This window comes from Alligator sinensis, unplaced genomic scaffold, assembly GCF_000455745.1.
Source record: "Alligator sinensis unplaced genomic scaffold, ASM45574v1 scaffold204_1, whole genome shotgun sequence".
Classification (NCBI taxonomy): domain Eukaryota; kingdom Metazoa; phylum Chordata; order Crocodylia; family Alligatoridae; genus Alligator; species Alligator sinensis.
Window position 1 is genome coordinate 1,249,975 of NW_005842363.1, and position 12,002 is coordinate 1,261,976.

A 12,002-nucleotide genomic window follows, 5' to 3' on the forward strand; every position below is an offset into this window, starting at 1 on the left:
CTGTGCAATGACGTCAGCCAGTGCCTTCAGTACCCTCGGATGGAGCTCATCCGGGCCTGCCGACTTAAACGCATCCAGTTCCTTCACGTGACTCTGCACCATCTCAGGGTCTATGCTTGGTAGTCTGGCACCTTGCTGCTGCCTCTCTACAATCCCAGTGAGAGCCTTGTCTTGCCCCTCACTTAGGAACACTGAGGCAAAGAACTCATTGAGAAGTTCAGCCTTGTCACCCCGGTCCATCACCAATTGCTTCTGCCCATTTAGTAGGGGCCCTATTCCACCCTGGGCCTTCCTTTTACGCCCTATATAGCTGAAAAACAATTTCTTGTTATCCTTAACTTGGGATGCCATCCTCAGCTCCATGATAGCTTTGGCCCGTCTAACTGCCTCCCTACAAGCACGAGCAGAGGAGGTATACTCCTCTTTGGTAATCTTTCCCTGTTTCCACTTTTTATATGCTCCCCTTTTAGCCCGTAGGCTGCTCTGGATTTCTCTGGTCAGCCAGGGAAGCTTTCTGGCCCCTTTTCCTCTTTTTCCTCGCATCGGGATCGTCTCCCTTTGTGCCCAAAGGATCATTTCCTTAAGGTACAGCCACCCTTCCTGGGCTCCCATCTCTTCAAAACTCCTACTCTGCAGTGCGTCCTTGACTAATTGCCTGAGTTCATTGAAATCAGCTTTCCTAAAGTCTAGCACTTTCACCCTACTAGTTACCTTACCCACTCGACATCTTATTTTACTACCCTCCTAGTCAGAAACTTTTTTCCTAATATCTAACCTAAACTTCCCTTGCTGTAACTTGAAACCATTGCTTCTTGTTCTCTCATCTGTCACCACTGAGAACAGTTTAGCTCCATTCTCTTTCGAACCTCCCTTCAGGCAGATGAATGTTGCTATTAAATCCCCTTAGCTTGCCTGTGAGAATGTTGTGGGACACCATATCAAAAGCCTTGCTAAAATCAAGGTACACCACATCCATTAGTCTCCCCACATCCACAGAGCCAGTCATCTCATCACAGAAAGCAATCATGTTGGTCAGGCTAGACTTGCCCTTGGTGAATCCATGCTGACTATTCCTAATTACTTTCTCCTCCAAGTGCTTAGATATAGGTTCCCTGAGGATCTGCTCCATGATTTTTCCAGGGACTGAGGAGAGGAAGACTGGTTTGTAATTCCCTAGATCCTTCTTTTCCCCTTTCTTAAATATGGGCACTATGTTTGCCCTTTTCCAATCATCCAGGAACTCTCCTGATCGCCATGAGTTTTCAAAGATGATGGTCAGTGGTTCTGCAATCTCATCAGTCAACTCCCTCAGCACCCTCAAGTGCATCGCATCTGGCCACATGAACTTGTAGATGTCCAGCTTTTCTAAACAGTCCCTAAACTTCTTCCACCACTGTTGGCCTCTCACCATCTCCCCAAATTGTGCTGCTTGGTGCAGTAGTCTGGGAGCTGACCTTGCCTGTGAAGATTGAGGTGAAGGTGTTGAACACTTCAGCCTTTTCTGCATCCTCCGTCACAAGGTTGCCTCCCCCATTCAGTAAGGGACCCACACTTCCTCTGATCCTCCTCTTGCTACCGACATACTTGTAAAAACCCTTCTTGTTACCCTTCACATCCCTTGCTAGCTGCAACTCCAGTTGAGCTTTGGCCTTCCTGACTTCACTGGAGAGTACAGACAACCAGTATTGGGCCTGGTCCTGCAATATTCAAATTAATGAAAGTTTTACCATTCATTTCTGTGGCCGTGTGAGCATTCAGAGGAGAATGTTTGGTAGTGACCATGAGCTTGGCTCCTCAATTCCTCTTTTTTCATTTACTTGTTGTCAAATATGATGAAAAAATTTCCATTCTGCAGCTCATCCTGCCCCCACTAACTGCGGTTTTGCAAGAACGTCCCCCTTATCAATAACAGAACAAATGAGAAAACTACCATAACTATGTTGTTTTCAGCTGTGGTTTTCAAAAGGAAGCCTGCTTCAAAACCATATAATTGTCAAAGAGCACCAGAAAGGTTATGTTTTCTGATATTTTCCTCTATTCTGAGAGCATAAATAAGTAGCTAATTTCAAACTGAGAACCCTAACAAGAGCCTCTTTGTCTTCCTGGCAGATGGAGTCATCATTTACCCATTATCGAAATTTACACCTATATTACACTTTCCCATTAATGGCAAAAACCACACTTGGCAGTTTTAGCTGCATAAAGAATTCAAGATTGAGCTCTCCATGATTTCCAGTAGTGATAATGAATGAGGGACAGTGACAACATTGGTTTGTGCTTCCATAGTGGGTAGAATGGGCATTCTAAGTATGAAAGGTATTGCTGGAATGGGGTCCTGATGATTGTGATTTAGGAAAGCATTTCAGTGAAGCTTCTTCCCTTGTGCATCTCTAATATAAGCATAGGAAATCACATACACATGTAACGTGAAGCAGCTGGTGTTATAGTACTTATCTGTAGGTGAAATCAGTTTTTATCCTTCCCTCTTTAAAAAAGCATGACAGTTTCATGTGTATACAATATTGTATATTCTACCCGCTGCTTATGAATAAATGAACTTTTCTCAGCTGGAAATGAGTGGCTGAGGTAGAAGTAATTTGGAGCATTACCCTGTAAATTTAGTCTGGGTAATTTTGACCATCAGTGGGGTTGCTGAAGATTTAGGTTTTGCTTCAGTTGTTTTTTGCCTGAGAGTGTTGTTTTTCCCTTTTTGGTAGAAATAATCTAATTTGTACTTTGTCTTTTCCTTTTTCCTTAGTCCATTTCTGACCTGGCGAGATGTACAGCATATCATTGTAAGGACTTCACGTGCAGGACATCTAAATGCTAATGACTGGAAAACCAATGCTGCTGGTTATAAGGGTAAGAGCTTTCTTTCTTATTCACTAGTATAGGCAAAACGATTTTTTTTGTATTTGAGAGAGATCATTTTAGGGCCTTATTGCATATTAATTTTCAGCAGCTCCTGGACCTCGTAACCCCTGGATTGTCCACACATTTAGCACCTGAAACTGTAGTTTTAAGTGTCCTTTAGGCAGCTTAAAGTTGCCTTAAAGGTTCAGCTTAAAGTGTCCTTTAGGCAGCTTAAAGTTATGCCACTCCAAGGCAGTTCTCTCTCTTCTGTGTTACCCAGTTCATAACTGTGGCCACTCCCCACACATGAGATAGCCAAGTTTCAGTCCTTGAGTATCCCAGGATGCAGTGCTGTCCCTCCCCCACCCTCCTGTTTGATGTGGACAAACTTTCCACTCCCTGAATTCTACTGCCCAGGGGGCAGCTCTGGCACCAAGACAACTCCCCCTTTCATTCCCAGGGTTATGACAGGGAATTTGTATGTGGTTGTACCCGCAGGGGTATAACCCCATACAAATAGCCTACAGAGCTCATGCCAGGTAGCCAAGTCACCGGGCACAAATGGGCCCTGGAGTGGGGTCAAGAGTTGCGGGGGGGTGAGGAGGGGAACAAGGCAGGGGGCCAGTCAGGTCCTCATGAGCTGGGGCTTCCTTCCTGGGGCAGGGGCAGTAGCTCCTCCAAAAGCAGCTTCTCCTACCATTCCCACCTTCCAGCCACCCCAGCAAGCATGATCAGCACCCCCCACACCCCAATCCAAGATCCTAAATCATAATTTCTTAAAACATGAAACCTTCTTTACTTCACTTCTTCTTTATATTCTTTTTTTAACTTGTTTTTATTTTGTCCTTTAGTGGCTGACTTCCTTCTTTTCAACACCCTTCCCCCGCTCCCATTTCCTTTCCATCTCCCATTTCATTACCTACTCCCATCCCATTAACTCTGTACCTCCACACTTCATATTCCTACCTGCCACCAACCCATTTCTCATCCTCCACCCCCACCTAGAGCAGGGATAGAAGCCTATCCTGGCTAAACAAGACCCTCAAATACTTTTTTCGGCACCTATGCCTTGTACATCTTAATTGGCTTTCCACTAACAAAATAACAATGTTCCTTATCCTTAAAGGATCAGGATATGAAATAACTGAGAAAATTAAAGCTTGTGAATATTATGGGGTAGTTCCTAGTCAACCCCAAAGAGGGTAGACAGAAAGCTGACTTAACTTGGTGTATGTAGATTTCCAAGGCACAGATCAGTTACTGGTATATCCTGGTGATGAGGCCATAATAGTTAATTTTGGCAAAAGTTAAAGCAAAATATTTTGGTTTGAGAATGCTGAGGATTGGGACCAAAAATAGTAAAGCAAAACACTTGGCATTTCTCAAATGAAATATTTCTGAACTTTGATTCTTTCTAAATATCCAACGTTTGATAGTGAGCTTTTTTCCTCTGACTTGGAAGGACAACAAGTTTTGAGATATTATAATTTTGCATAGGAAAGAAATTCCATTTATCAATTAACTGCAATGTAAACATTTTTCAAAATTTAGCTAAAAATGGACCATTGTTTAAAACCTCTCATCAAATATTTTACTGTGTTTGACCAAGATTTGTCATTGGCAAGCAGTTCTATGATCATGAAAGGAGACTATGTTCTGTTTTAGAGATCAGCTAAAATTGGTCCTTGAAATAAAATACCTTTGAATGTCAAGGTAATTTGCATTTGAGGTAGTTTGCAATACTTTTCAATGCAAGATAATATTATGGCTGTAATACTGGGTAGGAGTCAGAAACAGAATGACATGTTTCTGGCTCCTTTCTCATGAGGTTTGTTCCCAGGATTACAACCCTGTTGGAAGATGACCATTTTCCTGAAATGTGTGTCAAAACCTCCTGAGTACAGTTCATAAAATATTAGAGCCACTAAATCTGAACACAGATTCTCATCTTGATTCAGCCCTGAATCTGGCCCATAGCTTTAACCCATTCCACTTCAGTCATAGGACTTTACTATATAAAGAATATAATATATTAGAAAAATTTATAAGAAACAGCTCTGTGACATTTCTGAAAGTGAATTAGAAATAGAAATTTTATTCTTGAATCCAGACCAGAACTGAACTATAAAAGATGACTTTGGACACACAGATTTAGCTTCGAGGCCCCTCAGAAATTAAAATGATTTTAGGGGTCCTGTTTAGTCTCCTTTACAATTCTTATGAAGAGAGAGAAAGACAGATGTATGAGGATGCTTGTACAGGCAAAAATAGAAAGTGTGAGGAAAATAATTTCCTTAATGATATATTTCCTTGAGGATGATGCCAGTACAGTGGGATTAAAAGTGTATTGGCAGGAAAAAGGTAATGATATCTTATCACTGGGCAGCTATCTGAAGCTAACTTAAGCTATGGTTTTCACGTCGTGTAAAATAAAGCTTTGCAGTTCTAGCTAATTTCCATAATTCTATCCTTTGCATTTTCTCACCTGTTTCTGAAGGGAACCAATCACACTGTTGTACTGGACATGTCTACACGAGTGTCGGCAGGCACAAACCGTGATACCACTGCTACTGCACAGTAGCAATGAGGTACTGCACCATAGCTTATTAATACAGCGCAGTAGGGTTGAAAATGACCCATGCAGTGCTAAAGCAAGTACTAAATGACTGCGTATTAACAACTCATTGCTACTGCGCAGTAGTGGCGGTGTCGTGGTTTCTGCCTGCTGACTGTACATTGCTGTAACGACAAGCTATAGCTGCAGCTCATCGCTATGGCAACATTGTGTCTTGTGTAGATGCACCCAGTGTAACAGTGTTATTGCTTCCCTTGAGAAACAGGTGAGAAAATACGAAGGATAGAATTCTGGAAATTAGCTAGAACTGACTTTATTTTACACCACGTGAACACCACAGCTTAAGTTAGCTTCAGTAACAACTGTGCAACCAGGCACAGGTGTAGACACACCCAGTGTCCACACTAGGATGTGTTTTTCAGCAGCTGTCATTCATTAGGAAATTAAAAATTCCACAAACGCATGGTAGACTAGGTAGCACCAGTAGCATAATCAGCAGCACTAGTGGAGTTTGTGTATTTATAATAATTCTGTATCTGGCTTAACCTCCTACCCTCTAAGAGCCATGTATGTGCCATGCCTCATTTATGATAGCAAGTATTTACAGATGTAAAAGGATCAGAGAGGTAAAGGGGCTTTCTCCCCCTCTTTTATAAAATCATGAATGTGGACAAGGTTGACTGTGAAGACTGGGAGTCAGGAAATACAGTTTGACCTGGCAAAACTCTGCTGTAGACTTCATGATAGAATTGAAAAGAAGGAAGACAAACTAAGTATCTTGACCTCTGTGGAGCTAAGGAATCAACTTTAACCCAAATAAAAGCACTAGTTTTAACTAAATTATGTTGGCAACTTAGTCTGAGCAAATGGTTCCAATAAAAATCCAGCTCTCTTTAAACCTCTGTTGGTTTGGAAGGAGGAGAGGCAAAAGATTTAGATTAAATCATAACATCCAAACCTGAACTCTAAGGGGTGCTTGCACACCACTGTTGGCAAGAATAAAACAGTATTTTACTATTGCACGTGGCAATATTTAGTATAATATTTCACTATTATCCTTCCCTGCTGCCAAGAGTAACAATTAAAGTACAGTTTTTCATAGATGAATTACTCTGATCAGGCTGAGTTCCTTGTGGAATTGTATCCTAATTTTGTTGATGGCAAGACCCATATTTCTTCCAAGGCATGTTCATAACAAGGGGGAAAAGGTTTTTTAGAACTGACTAAAGCAAAATGAAGCACAAAAAACAATCTGCCTTTCTTCCATGAATGCTAGAAGAGGGGAGGGGGCTAATGAGAGAGGCTTGCTTCTTTAGAAATGGGAATTGAAAGGGTGAAAACAACAAAAACTTGGAAGAACCTCTCACTCAACAAAGGGTCGGCAAAAGCTGGTACTTGAAAGTGGGTCAGCATGCCTTTTCAGTGGACCGTTTTGCTGGGCTGCATGGCAACGCTGTCCTCATCACAACGACCTGTACTATTCGTCTGTTGGGAAACAGATCGAAGGAGCTTGTAAATGTAGTTATTGGCTACAACATCTCTGTTTTGTTCTTTATATTAATGAAAAAGATTAATTAATGAAAAGCGCAACAAGCTGTCCTATGCTTTACAACCGTAGTGACACATTTTTTACTCCCTCTTCTTTCTGGCAAGTAAACAAGACTCATTCAATACACATCAAATGAATGAACCCCCAGGATGGCAATGAGTCCTTTTTAAGCTTTATATTATTTCATTGTCAGCCAGCCGGTATCTTTACATTTTGGTGTATCAACAAGCAGCCTCAAAAATAGTTTTGAAAATTTGTTTTACCGGCATTCAAGCTCACAAACAGATCTGATGTGGCTACAACGCATCTATGATGATTATAAAAAGGAAGACAATATCAAGCTCTGCATAACTAGATTCTACTTGTTATCCTACCTCAAATGGTTTATTTTTTAATTAATGCAGACACATACTCTAGATTAGCCTAGAGCACACTTTTCTTCACTTAAAAGTATCAAAACTATTGATCTTATCTACTACAGTAAAGTGCTATGGAAAGGTTTCACATTCTTTCAAGTGTCTTATCAAGACTAAAAGTTCACAATGAAGTGATAGAAGAGTACGGCATTAGCAAAGACTCGTTAAAACCCTAAAAAACAGAATACAACATAGTAATTTTAGGAAAAACTGAAATTTCTGAAAAAGTTTTTACATGCTACTGTTACTCCAACTGTGTGCTGTATTATACACAGCATTAGAAATGAGGAACTCTTTTCCCTAGAGCAGGGGTTTTCAGCCTTTTTGGATCATTGTCCCCCCCGGCGGCCGGACGCAGGGCAGTGTACCCCCGGCCGCCGAACGAAGGGAGGGGTGGTACATGGCCAGACTCTTAAGTGGTGGGGGAAGGGACATGCAGTCAGATATGAGGGGGTGCGGCTGAATGTGAAGTGGCAGCAGCCGCCGTGTGCAAGCTTCCCCTGCATCTGGCCAGGCGGGTGCGCAGCAGCGCAGGATGGTGTGTGGTGGTGCTCCATCCTTGCCCACCTGCACACAACCCCTGCCCTAGAGCAAAATCAAATTTCCATGAAAAATACAGGGGACTGTCATCAAACATTTAACAGTGCATTTCCATTGTTTGATCATCTCTACAGCACATGGAGCCCTGTAGAAACTGGCCTCCACTTCCTATGGAAACTACAAGTAATATGGAGATTTTTGTAGCCCCAACTGTGGTTTGTAAAACAATGTCAAAGCACACAATCCCTAATCCTGCCCCACTGATGTCAGTTGATGTATTTTGATAGACATCATTAGAAATGGAAGCCAATGCTCAGTGGTGTAAGCTGTTGAATATGTAAACTGCTGTATTACCGTGAATGTTCTCACTGGGCACATCCAGACAAGCATGCATATGCAGTATGCGCTGCTGGAGATGGGGACGGGGCATCACAAACCACATGCACCACACATGCAGGTGTTTGCTGCACTGCTAATTTGCAGCATGGTGGGTTTTTTCACATCGGAAGAACCCAGGGTCAAAAAAACCCACACCTGAAAAAAGTGAGGTGGCACACATGGAGGCAGTGTGCACTGTCTCAAATTGGAGCCTGGCCAGCCCAAGCCATGCTCCAGCTGCCAGCCAGGCTCCACATACAAGATCACCACCACTGGAGCCCTGGGAGGCCCCCAGTACCCCAGGTAGGGCTGCTGGGGCCATCCCAGGTGCTGATGCCTGCCTCCCCTACCTCACCTGGGGCAACTTGCTGGGTGCCAGAGGGTGCATGCACAGGCGTTCCCCAGGGACAAGTAGCAGTGGCACAACTATATGCTACTTCTGTTTCTCCCTGGCAAAACACTCTTGCACGCTCATCTGGACACACACACTGCATGCAGATCAGAGGGAAAATTTAGAAAGAGTAGAAGACAGTACTTTGTATTTGGGTAACAGGTCAGTTAAAACTGCTCTGAAAGGTAAGTATTCAAATATGGAATCAAGGACCAACAACAGCATCTGCGCAACAATATCTTCATTTCAAAGAGACTGAATAAACCCACAGTTTAGTGCTGTTTGGTCACACCTTGTTCCTCCCTTCCTCATTGACACAGGGGCTGCTACTGAACAATTTCAACAGCACCATATGCCAAATAAACCTCTTTAAGTTAGGTATGGGCTCCGCAAGCAATACTGTCCCTTTACAGCATCAGATCAGCATAAAGCCTGTAGATGAGCATGGTCTAGACCAGCATTTCTCAACCTGTGGGCCATGACTCAAAAGTGAGTTGCAAAAATATATGAAAGGGCTGTGAACAAACTTTAGAAATGGATTCTCCTTTAAGGGAGCTTGGGAAACCATGGCTTTTCTCTTGCAGGCTAACAGAGTTCCAGCCTGCAAGAGGCTGCTTGGGGCCCCCCGTGCCCCACACACCCACCCCCTACCTCACACACTGGGGGCTGGGGCCTGGGGGTTGGGGGCAGGAATGAAGGGCACTGGGTCAGGACTGGTTATTGATGTTTACAAATGGGTCCTGGTACAAAAAAGGTTGAGAACCACTGGACTAGACCAAAAAGTTTAGGAAAACAAAACGGAGGACCGTGGAGTTCCCATTCAAATTCCTCTCATGTCCCACTCTGCTAATACTATTTGCATTATATTTGTCAAGGGGCAGAAATAACAATCAGAACGTACATTTTCCAACAAGAGCCAAACAGAAGCCAGAGCTTCAGCATTGTTACTGTATTGCTTAAACTGGGTAATTTTATCTCAGAGCTCTCATTTTGTAACCTTTGCTTAAAGCACCAGGGTTTGGCGTTGTTCTGAGGGCACTAGGAGAAGCAGACAAAGTGGCTAAAATTAGGATCCTGTGAGTGGGATACTGTCTATGAGAAGGAGAGATGTAGGCACCTACCTAAAGAATCACACTGGCAAAGTATGCAGTCTAGGTGAGCAGCTTGGGAAGAGAAGAGTGTCCAATGATAATGGTGCCCTTTCAGAAATGTCACAATTGTGTTTAAATATCACAGCAGTCACAGGGGTGACACAGCCACCTTTATCATTTCATTTATCTGAAGTTATACAGTTATTATTGCAGAACATGTAGAGCAGTAGAGAAAGGATGTAAATAATTAGAAATATGAAGCATAACTCTTGGATGTTTGAGAGCTGAGATTTAAGTGATGCCTGTGAATGATTTCAGTTACCGCAACCTTTCAAGATGGCTGATTTCTTTCCCCCAGCTGACAACTCTGAATAATAATTTTCAACATAATAGTAAAATTACATCAGGACCTGTTCAATGCACTGTCTCCCATTATATTCTCATTAGTAAGCTAAGGAAATATAGTCTAGACAAAAGATGTAAGATGGGTACCTCACTGGTTGGATCATCCTGCTCGACTAACAGCCATCAATGGCTCAGTGTCTAGTTTGGAGGAAGCACTGAAAGGGGTTTCTCAGGGCTCTGTCCTGGGTTTGGTATTGTTTAACAACTATCTTCATTAACAGTCTCAAAGGTGGGATCGAGTGCACATAATACCAAGTTGTGTGAATTGCAGACACTGTGCAGGGTAAGGCTAGGATTCAGAATGACTTTGAAAGATGGTCCAAAATTAATTAAATTAAATTCAGTAAGGACAAGTGCAAAGTTCTGCATTTGGGACAGAACAATCACATGCACAGATACAGACTAGGAATGACTGGCTCTGCTGCAGTTCTTCAGAAAGGGACTTGGGGGTGCATCTTATGCCGAAGATTCACCAAGAGTCTGATCTTGTTGCAAAAAAGGCTGTACTGGACTATATTAATAGGAACATCAGTTGCAAATTAAAGCAGGTGATTCTACTGCTTTATTTAGTACTGGTAAGGCCTTACTTATTGTTTACAGTTTTGGGTTCATTGTTTCAAGAAAGATGTGAATAAATTAGAAAGAGTCAAGCAGAGATTTACAAAAGTGACTAGAGGCCCAGGAAACATGACTTGCAAGGAAAGGCTGAAAGAACTAGGGTTATTTAGTTTGGACAAAAGAAGACTTGAGACAGGATTTGATAACAGTTTTCAGCTACCCGAAGGGTGGTTGTATAGGGGAAGGAGATAGACTCTTCTCTGTAGCCACAGGACAAATAGCAAGTTAGGTTGGATATTAGAAAGAACTTTCTCACTCTCCGGCTGGATAAGCACTGAAATAGGCTACCCAGAGAAGTTGTGGAATTGCCATTCTTGGAAGCTTTCATTAGTAAAAGCTTTTTCATTAGTAAACAGCCTTTTGACAAGGATGGTTTTGTCAGGGACAATCCTGCCTTGATCAGAGGGTTGCCACATGAGGTCCCTTCTAGCCATATTTTTCTATGATTTAAAATCAGATTAAGCAAACTATCTGCTTTCTGAACTGTATAACTGTGCAAGAACTAAGAAATCGTTGGTTGACAGTAGGGAGAGAGAATGGATAATAAGAAGAGATCCTTTGTAGGTTTTCAAAGCCCAAAAGCTCATAGGAATTTCTGTGATTTTTTTTTTTTTTTTACTTCAAATAAACTGAGATGCCTCTTAGTATTGCCTTTTTTAATTAAAATGATTCTGGCTCCTTCTGAGAGCAGGAGCATAGTTAGGGAGCTTCAGATAGAGTAGAAGAAGGGCTGTCTGGAAAGGGCCAGGAGAGAAGTCCCCTTCCTCCTCCTAACTTGAAATCCATCACTGTCACAACTTCTCATGCCATTGCCTTGAAACACTGTGTTCCTTCCTGACCCGGGACCTTGGTCGTAGAGCTGAAGTAGAGCAGCCTGTGGGAAGGTTAATGCCTGGACATATCAAGAAAAGTAGACTGACTATGTTATCTTGTGCATTCCATACTTCCCCTTCAGTTATAGCATTCAAATATTATGAGCCTGGTTTAATCATCCTGATACTCCAGTTTTACACCTCCATTATTTCAGTGGACTTATATTGGCCTCAAACTGGAGTAAAGCAGCAGTAAGTCTGTAAACCAGACCTTACATTTATTTTTCATTTGTATTACATTAACACCTTGAACTTTATTAAAGAATAAGGGTCCCTTTGTACTGTGCAGAGAATAAATAAAAAAGGCAGTTCTT

The 12,002-nt window shown here is 42.3% G+C and overlaps 1 protein-coding gene across 1 annotated transcript in view; it reads left to right on the plus strand.

Moving 5' to 3' along the window:
- PCSK5 (proprotein convertase subtilisin/kexin type 5) overlaps positions 1-12,002 on the plus strand; it is a 380,395-nt gene that overhangs the window by 218,310 nt on the left and 150,083 nt on the right. The window contains exon 12 of the mRNA XM_006029202.2: positions 2,759-2,862. Coding sequence (XP_006029264.1) covers positions 2,759-2,862 — 104 coding nt within the window. The remainder of the gene's footprint in view (positions 1-2,758; positions 2,863-12,002) is intronic.